Source organism: Lampetra fluviatilis, chromosome 15 (genome assembly GCF_964198595.1).
Source record: "Lampetra fluviatilis chromosome 15, kcLamFluv1.1, whole genome shotgun sequence".
Taxonomy (NCBI): domain Eukaryota; kingdom Metazoa; phylum Chordata; class Hyperoartia; order Petromyzontiformes; family Petromyzontidae; genus Lampetra; species Lampetra fluviatilis.
Window position 1 is genome coordinate 7,327,845 of NC_136289.1, and position 13,277 is coordinate 7,341,121.

The 13,277-nt window shown below is 48.0% G+C and overlaps 1 protein-coding gene across 2 annotated transcripts in view; it reads right to left on the reverse strand.

The window, feature by feature from the left end:
* GAB1 (GRB2 associated binding protein 1) overlaps nt 1–3,079 on the reverse strand; it is a 110,543-nt gene extending 107,464 nt beyond the window's left edge. For both annotated transcript variants that reach the window (XM_078863033.1, XM_078863032.1), the window contains exon 1: nt 2,996–3,079. In XM_078863033.1, the coding sequence (XP_078719159.1) occupies nt 2,996–3,064 (69 nt within the window). In that variant the 5' untranslated portion in view covers nt 3,065–3,079. The remainder of the gene's footprint in view (nt 1–2,995) is intronic.
* Nucleotides 3,080–13,277: the final 10,198 nt, after the last annotated feature.

Below are 13,277 nucleotides of genomic sequence, written 5' to 3' on the forward strand. Positions count from 1 at the left end.
GAGAGGCAATGGACAACGTCTCACAAAAGCACTCTACTTTGCATATAATCACAGCTGGCCTTGCGCCAAAGTGCTGTGTATATTTCCAGCTTCAACCGTATTCGTAATGCATACGAATTCTCACGACACTCAGTTATGTAAAATGCATCTACATCCTTACAAAACTGTTTCCGCTGCACGCCGAGGAACGGAAAAAAAACAAATATGCCTTCATCTGGAAACCCTCGCCAGAGAGAAATAATTGTAACAGCTCACTGGGAAATGAATAAATATAATTACAATAATAATGGAAGACTACAGAGATAGGTTTACTGCACTTGTGTTCCGATGACAACCAAAACCCCACCACCGGACACAGTTTGGAAAGTATAAAAAATGCAATCAAATGGAGCAGAAAGTAATTTGTTGTTATTGACAAAAGAGTCACCGCACTGTAAATACATTTCACTCCGTTAGACAATTCTAACTGGGGACATGCTCCAAACATTCTTATGACGGGAAACGGCCACTACATTTACTTTAAATTATCATCGTTATGGACTCTTGAGTCATGGCAAAGTGTATTACTCTACATTTGACTAGATGCATGCGCATTGATTTGTACAATCGTGAATAATTTTACCCAGGAGAAAGCCCTCTCTCTCTGTCTCTCTTTTGCTTAACGTATCCCATTATTTACTGCACGGTTGCATGCTGCCACGGTGTAATGGTTCGCGCAATGGACTTGCAATCCAGAGATCACCGGTTCCATCTCTCGGTGCGGAAATGTTTTGTTGGCAATCTTTGGAGACGTTTTGATGCAATTTTTTTAAAATCCTACCCTACCCCTCCCCCCACAAAACGCATCTGTCCACCCAGCAGTACAAATGGGTGCCACAGTTAGTCGATCGGCAAATCGCGTGTCGTGCGGTAAAGCGTGGCTACTCCCACCACTCCCAAGACGTCTTGCCAGCGTGGAGGAAGAGGCCAAATACGGTCTCAGAGAGGCTCTCTGGAGCTCCCTACGGTGAAAGCCGTTGCTCTAGCAGTGGCCTGAGCAAGCCATTGCATGGCTGTGCCTTTACCGCTTTTAATGTAAGATATCTTTTCTGAAAGGCATGGCCGAGTATAGACTCCATAAAGATTAATGCTGGTATTCTAAAATCGGATTTCCTTTCAAAAGAAACTCATGGAGGGGAAGGAAGTAGCATTTTTTCTGCTCTGGTCGCGACCCCTAAATAGCAATTCAGCTGGAACAAGCCGTGATGAAAGATGCGTTGCACCGAGTTCCACCGCAATGCACGAATTCGCTTTGATAAACTGCACTGTAAAGGACAATCAATTTAATTGAACTGCATATGACCACCGCATTGCATTAGGTAAATGGCGCGCGGCTACATCGTCACGGTCACTCATCAATGGGGCAGGGACGGCGCATACACAGCGACACGCGCACTTTTAACCCTGGCACTCGAGGAGGATCCGCGCGCGCACCCGATCAGAGCAGCTGTGCACGCGCCTCGCACACGGCACGTCGCAATACAATGTGAGCTCACAACGCGTTTCGATGCAAGCACACCTCAACATGCTGTGTAGACGGTGGGCATCTTTATTTCGTGGTGAGAGGTAGTCGGTCACAAGTAGAGATAAACATGAAGGCGTTACGCCTGGACTTGATCAGGGGCAAGGGAATCGACATCACGGTTAAATGGGGGGGGGGGGGGGTGGGGAGTTCATTCCTACACCTCTTTGGTACATCGACTAATGAATGAAAAGGGCGTCCCATGTTGCCTTGGTCATCCAGGTCGTTTGACCATACTTCAGCACGCGTGTTGGTGAAAGGGGGAAGAAGCCAAGCACCGGTTCAGATCATCATCGCTCCAACACTGATGTTAGCCGGTGGCCAGGGATGGAACTCAGGACACCGGTTTCATAGTGCAATGCGTTCACCACTGCGGCACCGCTCGTTTCGCATGGAGAGTCCATGCATGCAACAACACAGTAGAACATAGCAGCTAAGCCCAATGCCTTACAGCAAAAAAACCCAGAATACACCTACATTCCTTAGCTACACAAACACGTGTATGCACCCTAAGCACACTGTAGTTGCTGCTGTGCTTATCCTTCACCCACAGCGCGTTGCCCGTGTAGGCAGCAGACTCACCTGCAAGCTGTAAATGTTGTGGGTTTGCTCTCCAACGCACCGGTGTGCTGTACTAGTAATCAATTGGCATGTTCTGTTTACGTGACAAACCTTACTCATTGGCTGCGTGGCGGGTTGAACGACACATTTATATTTTCGCGATCTAACCCCCCAAAAAAAACTCTTATGGGTGATATTGGTCACGAAAGCCTACGTGTTAAGCTGTAGTTGCGCAGGTAAAATTTCCACACACCAATACAAAGCACACACTACACTCTATCTCGAATACAGTATTTAATGGTGTTCCAGTGGTTCAATTGTTTTGTTCATTTTAATCCCCTGCATTATACCCCAAGGGGGCACGCGTCTCTCGAAGCACGCGAGTCATTTTAATGCGTTGTGCCAATATTGGCTCGGGGCTTACTGCGAGCGAATCGGCGGTTCAAAAAAAAACTTTTTTTAATTCAAAGCAGCCGAGAGCTTCGCGTGCACAACGGCAATTCGCGATCGGCACGGGGGACCTCCTTCGCTTTGAAACGCCACTTACAGAGGTGGCCCGTGTGACTAAATTGGCCCGTGTCACACGCGCGTTCACCGCTGGTCACAATCACGTACCGCGCTCATTAAGTCAAATCACTGGCGCGCGTATTCATTAATTAGTTACCGTCGAAACTATCCTGGAGCGAACACACGCGTGCGTCAGTTTAACACGTGCGCGTGTGCGTTCACGGCACAGCAGCGCAAAGCAAACGCAGTGCCACTAGGAAGTCACAGAGGGTAACGTAAGTGCAGTTGTATGTAACAGAACTCTACGCAGAGAACGCGTGTTGAGTGCGTTGTCTTGGTGTTTGAGACGTAGGATTCGTGACTCACGTATCGACGCAGTTTCTTCTCTGGGGGAGACTTCCTCAGCCATCCGCTACACATCACTTCTCCACTCATCGTGCTGCTGCTGCTGCTGGTGATGGTGATGATGCTGCGGATGACGACGCTGTTACTGTTACCGCTACTGATGATTACTCCTATTTCGTGTTAATACACCAGTATGCAGTACGTCCGCGTGCCGTGCACCACACGCACGTGCGCTAAAAGATACACGCGTACACAAATAAACACTGCGCCGCTTATTATAGCCGCCGTGTTCTCCTTAAGCCAAATAGTTGACGCCTATTTCCATGCGCGCAGCGAAGAAGGTTCGAAGGTTGGTAAACGCGTGGAGGAGGATTCCACATTCGCGTGTTGTCCTGCCCGTGCGTTTACGCGTGCGCGTCTGTGTGTGTGTCTGTGCGCGTGTCTCTGTGTGTGTGTCTGTGCGCGTGTCTCTGTGTGTGTGTCTGTGCGCGTCTCTGTGTGTGTGTCTGCGCGCGTGTCTCTGTGTGTGTGTCTGTGCGCGTGTCTCTGTGTCTGTGCGCGTCTCTGCCAGTGTGCTCGTTCTCAGCACGCCCTCTCGGTAACGCACGCGGAGTCCAGCCCAGTGTTAGTGAATGAGCTTCCACACCCCTCCACCCACCCACCCCGGCACCTCCTCCTCGTCGTCGTCGTGGTCCCTCCTTAGACTCGCGCAGGAAATGGGCGGAGACACCGAGGGCCACGGAGACGCGGGACGCTGCGAGGCTGCCGTGTTAGGGGGAGGAGGAAGGGGCAGTGCCCCCCTTCGTTACACTCATTCATTGCCTTTCATCATCGCAGTCGCGCGCGTGGTGGCCGTGCGATGAGCATGCCGGATACGCTCTTAACGCCAGACCCAGCGTCCTTCACTCATTTTCAGAGGAGGGGGGGGGGCGGATACTTTCGCCGATAAGACATCGGTGTGAGGACCGCCAACACATTAGAAACCACTGGGGCTTGAAAGCAGCACGATGATGATGGGGTGGGGGTGTTGTCACGCGTTGTGTATTCTCGGCGGCCGCATGTCAGGGACCGCACTGGAGGCCACGGGGGTGCCCGCCAGTGTCCAGCGGGTGCTTGCGATGAAGAGCGCCGTGCCAGACTCATTGCCAAGCCCAGCCTCTCTGCCTGGGGTAGAGGAACGTATTCCTCGCGCCGGCCACTAACGAGCATGCAATGATCCACACAACGAGGCCACGCGAGTTTGTACATGTTGTATTGCTTCTTTTCGTTAAAGAGGTCCCCGATGGTTTAGGTGGAGTGCCCTCGTCAATAACATTTGGCAGCCCAAAGCCTGACTGCCGGTGAGAGCCAGGATGTTGAAATCGTTCCTGAGTTTGTTTGCTAAAAACAAATGCTGCTGAACTATATATTTGTCTGGACTAAAGCGTATTTTATTTCTTGATTTGAAGCTTTCGTGACTGCAGGAATCTATACTCTTTGGTTCTTTCGGTAAAGACACGTAGATAGAAAATTAATTGATCACGACGTTTCGACCGCGACACAAGCAACCGTCATCAGGTGAAAAAAACAGCAGGAGAACTGCTGACGTAGGAGGAAAAAAATTACCGAAATAATCAAAGAGTACGTATTTTATTGACACGTGGAGTCAGTGGAGTCCACGTATAAAGAGGAGTTGCTAACATTAGAAACCCCTGCGTTGCCAGGTCGAAAATATTCCCCTCTAGAACTCGATTCGTGCGACTAAGATGCTTGCAGTGACGGATATTAATATCGTTTGCGGGGCGTTTTTTTTGTTTCTCCACTTTGAAGTCGGGGCCATCGTGTAGCCGTGGGTCGTAATAAATTAAATCACGGGGTAGCTACGGAACGGTTCGCCACCTCTGTGATCTGGACTTAAGAGTTCCAAAAGGCCAGCCACTGTTACCTGCACAGGAGCTATTGGCATGTTCGTGAAAGGCTCTCGGTCCGGTCTGATGGCTGGGTCTACGCTACTGGCTGTGGCAACACGGTGCGACTTGCCAGATTATCTCTGTTGTCTATGAAGTCTTTCCATTCACACCTCTACTACAATTCCATATAAATTCCTTGTCAGGACAGTAGAAGTCTACCCCATGTTTTTTATCCCTGTAAGCTCTCTAAGATGTGCATGCTTCCCCAACTTGTACAAGGGTCTGGATAACGCGGTCACATCGAGATGCTTTATACATACAATTAGCATTGAATACCTACTATAATCACCCAGGAATGTCGGGCCTTAACGCTCGTGACGTCACTCCACATCGACCAGCCCGCCTCATTAATATTCATGAGCAGGTGACGTCCTCCGAATGGACACCCCCCCCACCCCTCCTCATTCATAATCATGAGCGGGTGACGTCACTCAATATGGAGTACTCCCCCCCCCCTCCACTAATAATCATGCGCAAGTGACGTCACTCCACATCGAACAGCCCCCCTCATTAATAATCATGAACAGGTTACGTCCTCCACATGGACCCCCCCCCCTCACTAATAATCATGAGCATGTGACGTCACTCCACATGGAGCACCCTCCCCCCTCAATAGTAATTATGAGGAGGTGACGTAACTCCACATCGAACAGCCCGCCTCATTAATAATCATTAACAGGTGACGTCCTCAAAATGGACACCCCCCCCCCCATTCATAACAATTAGGGGGTGACGTCACTCCACATGGGGGGGGGCCGAGGCGCCTCCTCCCCCCTCCTCGGCGTCAACTCACTACAAAGGCAGAAGCCTCACGTCACGCGATCTCCGTCACGCTGTTGAGACATCGAAGTAAAAAGGACGTCATGATGATGAACAAGGGATTATCACCTTTAAATGAAATAAGTCTGTGTCACCGCGCCCTTACACATTGCACACGAATGGATGCAATGAATATCACGTCGCGGTCTGCTTTTCGCTTGCAAGTTTCAGATTTACTGAAATACACCCGCCCTTGGACGGGCAAAAGGCTCGTTGTATGTTAAATAAAGACGCTGGGCTCATTGACTAACTTACCCGTTTAGGGGCATGAGGGGTAGGTTTGGTTATGTTTGCCCTTCCTGCCTTTGTGTGGTTGTCGCCTGCGTATACGCAATTACTCTAAGTGAATCGTTTGTTACGCGAGGGCGTATCTTTGCATCTCAGCAAGCCAATCGATGGTTGCACGGCATTGAACGTACGATTTTACCCAATTTGCCTTGATAATACAATGCCGTGTAAACAAGACTCACTTGTGTTGACAAAAGAAGATCATTTACAATGGAAACACAACAATGACACGTGACACTGCGGGATTTGTGGGGAGCACACCGCTGTGAGTTGACGTGCAACACTTGAACAAGGAATGTTGAATGAGTCGGGCGTGAACACAAATGAACGTCGAGTTAGAGTACACTCACTATGAGTGTAGCAAAAAAAAATCGACTGTTCTATTGTACTAGGCTCCTTGCCTTCACCCATCTGCACTAACCAGTGTGGTGAAGTGTGCACATCAAGCCCGATGACCTCCATTGTATGGAGAGTGTCTTCGTCCAGCAGTGGATGGACAAAAGGCTGTACATGTAATCTCACCGCCAATACACAGAGGAGTGTTGGGGGTGTGTGACGATTCACGCTGAGTGCAATTAAACAAATGGTCACAAATCAGTCGCAATTCAATTCAAGAATTTACTCTTTGCAGAGATAACAGGTTGTCTCATAGTAAAGTCACGTAGAATGGAAATAATAAAATAATAAAATAAAACATAATACATTTTTTCTCACGACGTTTCGGCCACAACGCAAGCAGCCTCATAGTTCGGAGAGCTGAGCTTGGCACTACTGAACACCTGGGTTCAAACCCAGGCAAACATCTGCGATGAAACTGGATTCATGACATTTGATTCCACGTTTAATTTTGCTGAATTCCAGTGCTGAGTATATAAATTCGATAACGGGTTGACTGAAATGTGCCAAGCCATTACTCTCCGTGACAGGGCCAGTGGGAACGTGCTGCCCCCCCCCCCCCCCTTACTATGTGCACCTCAGAAGTAATTGTGTGAAATCCGCTTTCGTGAGCTCTTCTCTGACACGAAGGGCTACTCTGCGAGAAGCCCAAATCGATCCTTCCGAGTTCAGTACCGAGTCCGTTATATGTGATGAGAGGCATCGAGGGAGCATTTTTCTCCAGAAACTGACCACTTGTCAGGCAAGATAATGAACAGAGCCAATGCCAGTGACCTCTGTGCTCGACAGCTATAACCATAGCAAGGACCGTCCAGCAGTCAAGCCAATAATCTGCAGCCACATTAGGAGACACAATTTGCAATTACGCCTTAGACGCTTATGTTGTACACATACAACCCCGTGGTCATGTGTGTTGACGTGTGTTCGTGGGAAGCAGCGGCAATGTGTCGTTTACATGCTGCACTACAATCCAAGAAACCCAGATTTGATTCATGTCATTGGCCTCTGGTAGAACGTTGAAGCAATCAACGATTACCTGGTGCCGTGTTTGAACATCAGCCCCCTGGAGACAAAGGTGTAGTGTGAGCCGCCCACCATCCTTCGTGGGCCTTACCGGCCTTAACAGTTGCACGCTAATAGCGAAACTTGGCTTTCAGCTAAAGGGGAGACCTTTGTCCCGTTGTGATTTCCATTTATATCGAATGCTCAAGGATGCTTAGCAATTTATACACCATTGGCACCTTGTGCGGTATTCAAAATAAAATGCATCAGCCATTGCCTATCCCAGTGTCCAGAGGTGTGGACTCGAGTCATGTGACTTGGACTCGAGTCAGACTCGAGTCATGAATTTGATGACTTGCGACTCGACTTGGACTTGCATAACAATGACTTTGTCCCACCTATGAGATGTGGACTCGAGTCATGTGACTTGGACTCGAGTCAGACTCGAGTCATGAATTTGATGACTTGCGACTCGACTTGGACTTGCATAACAATGACTTTGTCCCACCTCTGCCAGTGTCACGTGATGCCGCAATCTCCATTGCCCCGTCTCTGTGCTGGCCGCCTTCTCAGGCGCGTGTCCCTCCTTTGGCTGACATTGAGTCACCAGCCTCGTCCTTCGGACGTTATCCCTCGAGCGATTGTGCCCGGTCAATCCCAAATTTTCCGCAGCAGTCAACGGAATGCCTCCGATTTGCTTTTGTTCCCCGAGTACTCTACGTGTGTTCCTCTATTTCCCAGCATGCATATCCCTACACAGTACTTCTTTGTGCACTTTTCAGATTCTGTTCCATTTGATTTGCAGCCTTCGTGCTTTCAAACAATTTGTCATGGTGAGTCATACGAATTGATTAAAAAACGTTCTTCTTCAGGCACATGTGTACGCTGAAAACGTCGCATATTAAAGTTCGGTGTAAAATTGGGTATGGAAAAGTCCGTGTTTATTTAAGGAATATGTCCTTGAAATACAGGAAATAGAATTGAACCACCACACAGCAGTTCGAATTATCTGAGTTTCGGCAGTCCAGCAGTACTTAACGTGAATGCACACGAGCTTTGGTCAGACTCACCAATTCAGTTCAAAGTGTTATCTGCGCGGTAGCCTGAGCTATCACGCCGCGTATAGCCCAAGAAGAATCGCGCATGCACTTGCGTTGTGCTGATGCTGTAAAAACAAGTACTGCAGCATACACGTGTTTAACTAAACATCTGTGTGCCTTACACGTGAACTCCTTACTGCCAGGTGTCTGATTTGAAACAACAATTTATTTGACATCCACTTTCAAGCACACGCCTACACATCGAGTAACAGAATCAAACACGTGCTTTGGAAATTCCAACAATGCCGAATTTATATTCCACGCGCTCAAACCCGTGGACATTCCGTGTTCCCTTGAGATCCTATTGTATTGGCAGTTTCCATGCGCACGAGTGTTTGTGCATTGAGACAAAAAGGAACTGAAAACGTCCAGCTATTCGCGCCCACCTTGCATGAATATGCTATAAAGAATGCGTATGAGTGCATACGTGGGGAAACGGTGGTGCTGTGGTTTGCGCAACTCCGCATGCATCCGCGGAATGGCTGAATGTCAGTGGCGCGTGGCATCAAACTTATCGCTGGGGGTCTCCCTTATGTCAACTCGGCCACAAAATAATCCTCGGTGCGGTGTGAAGACTTCGGGAACACCACCCCTTAATAGGTGCTCGCTAACAGCACTTGCCCCGACAATCTGCACGCAGTGAACGCAGATGCAATGTGAGGGCATCTATGGATCATAGTAATGGCGGAGCCAGGATTTTCAGGTAGGAGGGCAACCCCTCCAGCAATGAAAAATGATAGAGGAGTTGTGAGTAAGTAAGGACTTGTCCCTTGCTTTTTATTCGACGCGTGTGCGGCGATGGCGCAGCCATCCATCGAGGATTGAATTCAAACCGCGTTGTGTGATCGGCATCGTGTACTGTATACGCAACTGCGCACACTTCTGTGAGTCACTTGTAACCGCTTTGCCGTTACTTATTTCCAATTATGGACTCGGACTATTGTCATATCATCTCATAGAGTCCCTGTCACATCATAATATGCTACACAGTGGCAGTGGAGATCGCAAAATGCCGATTTATTACTAATACACTCCAATGATCCGATCGAAATTAGGGATTTCGGTCGGATCATGGGGGGGGGGCACGTGTGACCCCACCCCCCACTGGCTCCGCCAATGCATCATAGCATGCACAGTGATCTATTACTGCGTCTTAGGTGAGGCAGGGAGAGACGTTCTGTTTGTGTGCATCCTGGGACTCGATGATGCTTTCCTGCGGGTAAATAATTGGCATGTCCATAAAGTGTCCATAAAGGTCTCTCATCCATTATGAAAGGATTCTAATTTGACAGAGGTTTCAGCCGGGTCGATAACAAATACACAAAGACAAAGAGCCCCCCCCACCCCCACCGGTATTATAATCTTACAGACTCTTGAGACGAGCGCTGTTAGCGAGTTCCCATTAAGGCCGGCACCGCGCCCGAGGGGCTGTCGGCACAACGCCCGGGCGCATTTGATGTTTCCCCAGGTACTTGTTTATAGGCTGAGTCAACCTAGGCAAGGCCCAAACACTGTTCAGCGATATCACGCACCGATGATGTCCGTGGCCAGGAATGGAACTCAGGTAGCCGGGTTCGTGGCGCAGTGCACGCGAACCACGTCAAAATCTAAAATACCCCTGCAGTCTCTACAGACTGTATGTATGTATGTTGGACTTCTTTTGCACCGCACGTAGCCAACCGTCGTAATCACGGGTGCAGAGGAAGGACAACAAACTAAATACGAGACGCAGCTATAAAGAAATTCGTGTTCAATAAAGATGATTTAAAAGTGCAAAGCGCCTGTGACTTCCTACTATCGGGGGCAAGTGCTGTTAGTGAGCAACTAAGAAGGGGTGGGTGACCAGAACCACGCCCGGCCGCATTTGTCTTCATTGTGGTGATATTTACACATCGCACCGGGTACTCATTTGAGGCCGAGTCGACCTAGGGGAGGCCCAGGACTGGTTCAGATAATCGTCACACACATACACGTCTGTGTGTGTGTGTTGTAATGAGTTGTGTCCGTCTAAACTTGTCACGCGTCTGCTAAGGCGTTGGCAGCACACATCGTTTGGGGGTTTTAGAATCAGAAGATGGATTTAGACTCGAGGAATCCGATGAGCTATGAAGCTCTTTTTCACAGATGCCCAGTTGGGGCGGGTCAGAACTTGATAATACAAAATAAAGAACACGATAGGACTGCAAAGTCGAGGAAAGGTACACACATCAATTTAAATAAAACAAATAAAACAAAACTCCATAATAATAGGTTTTTTTTGGGTTAGATCGCGTAAATATATAAATGTGTCGTTAAAACCCGCCGCCACCCGACACAGCCAACCAGTAAGGGTTGTCACGTAAACAGAACGTGCCAATTCGTCACAAGTACAGCACTAGTGTATAGTGTATAGTAGTGTAGTATACTAGTACAGCACACCGGTGTGTTGGAGAGCCAAACCACAACATTTATAATGTGAGTACGACGTTTCGCTAGTAATTACAACTAGCTTCATCAGGCGACAGCCAGTTTTGTGGAGAAATCCACCTGTTTCGTTCCTTATATAGAGGCGTAGATGTGGTGACCACCCTTCTTCGCTCTTGCACACTGATGGGGGGGGATGACTATTGTTATTATTGCACGCTTTTACTTAACTCTGTCTGTCTGTTGTTGTCGTCGTTGTCGTATCCTCAAATATTTTAACTCAACTTTAACCCACTTCCCAATATGGTATCGACTGCAAACTTCGTATAGTTACGTCATACTGATGACAATACTATATTGTATGCAAAAAATTTTTATATAAAAATATTTTTAAACATTATTTTTTATGTTATGTTTCGGCTTGGCTTTAATTGTCCACGCTCAACTGACGTTGGCTGTAATTGGCCACGGCCCCTTACGTTATGGCAAGCTTCGGGGCCACTTCCTGGAGTCGTGGAGTTTTGCCATTACGAGTACGGTACATTTCATTAAAGCGTGTTTTTAATAAAGTATTTTAAAATATAACCTATTACCTTACCAAGTAAAGCCCACTGGGCTATATTAGCTTCTTTTTCAGAAGCGGCCTGGCCACAAACTTTTCGGTAACAAAAAAACTAAATTGTAACACTGCACACAGAATGTTGCCAACACTTCAATCACACACTGTTCAAACTGATCTCGACTCTACTGCAATTCTAATGCTGCGATAATGTTGACGAACGATTCACGACCAGCTCGCGCGCGCGCCTTCTCAAGACTCGATCTGCCTTCGTGCGTCTGTGTATGTCGCTCGCGGTGCACTTAGCCTGGCACAAGCGCGGTGGTGACGTCACCTCCATTTCGTGTCTAGTGGCAGGAGGCGCGGGCGTTGGTTGTTCGCTTGTTTGTTTCCTCTGTTAAATCAGCCTTTTGTTCACGCCTGCCACCACCGATTTCGCTCGCGTTCATCAGCATCAGCAGCAGCCGCCACGTTCGATCCGCCCACGGATGAAGTAGCGACTACCCCCTCCCCTCCCGAGTTTGCTCCAGAAACTCGTTAGTTGACCCCAGAAACTCGTTAGTTGACCCTAGAAACCCGTTAGTTGACTCCAGAAACTCGTTAGTTGACCCCAGAAACTCGTTAGTTGACCCTAGAAACCCGTTAGTTGACTCCAGAAACTCGTTAGTTGACCCAGAAACTCGTTAGTTGACCCTAGAAACCCGTTAGTTGACTCCAGAAACTCGTTAGTTGACCCAGAAACTCGTTAGTTGACCCCAGAAATTCGTTAGTTGACCCCAGAAACTCGTTAGTTGACTCCAGAAACTCGTTAGTTGACTCCAGAAACTCGTTAGTTGACTCCAGAAACTCGTTAGTTGACCCAGAAACTCGTTAGTTGACTCCAGAAACTCGTTAGTTGACTCCAGAAACTCGTTAGTTGACCCAGAAACTCGTTAGTTGACTCCAGAAACTCGTTAGTTGACTCCAGAAACTCGTTAGTTGACCCAGAAACTCGTTAGTTGACTCCAGAAACTCGTTAGTTGACTCCAGAAACTCGTTAGTTGACCCAAAAACTCGTTAGTTGACTCCAGAAACTCGTTAGTTGACTCCAGAAACTCGTTAGTTGACCAAGAAACTCGTTAGTTGACTCCAGAAACTCGTTAGTTGACCCCAGAAACTCGTTAGTTGACCCAGAAACTCGTTAGTTGACTCCAGAAACTCATTAGTTGACTCCAGAAACTCGTTAGTTGACTCCAGAAACTCGTTAGTTGACTCCAGAAACTCGTTAGTTGTCCCAGAAACTCGTTAGTTGACCCCAGAAACTCGTTAGTTGACTCCAGAAACTCGTTAGTTGACCCAGAAACTCGTTAGTTGACCCAGAAACTCGTTAGTTGACCCCAGAAACTCGTTAGTTGACTCCAGAAACTCGTTAGTTGACCCCAGAAACTCGTTAGTTGACCCCAGAAACTCGTTAGTTGATCCAGAAACTCGTTAGTTGATCCAGAAACTCGTTAGTTGTCCCCAGAAACTCGTTAGTTGATCCCAGAAACTCGTAAGTTGACCCCAGAAACTCGTTAGTTGATCCCAGAAACTCGTTAGTTGATCCAGAAACTCGTTAGTTGATCCCAGAAACTCGTTAGTTGATCCCAGAAACTCGCTAGTTGATCCCAGAAACTCGTTAGTTGACTCCAGAAACTCGTTAGTTGATCCCAGAAACTCGTTAGTTGATCCCAGAAACTCGTTAGTTGTCCCCAGAAACTCGTTAGTTGATCCCAGAAACTCGTTAGTTGTCCCCAGAAACTCGTTAG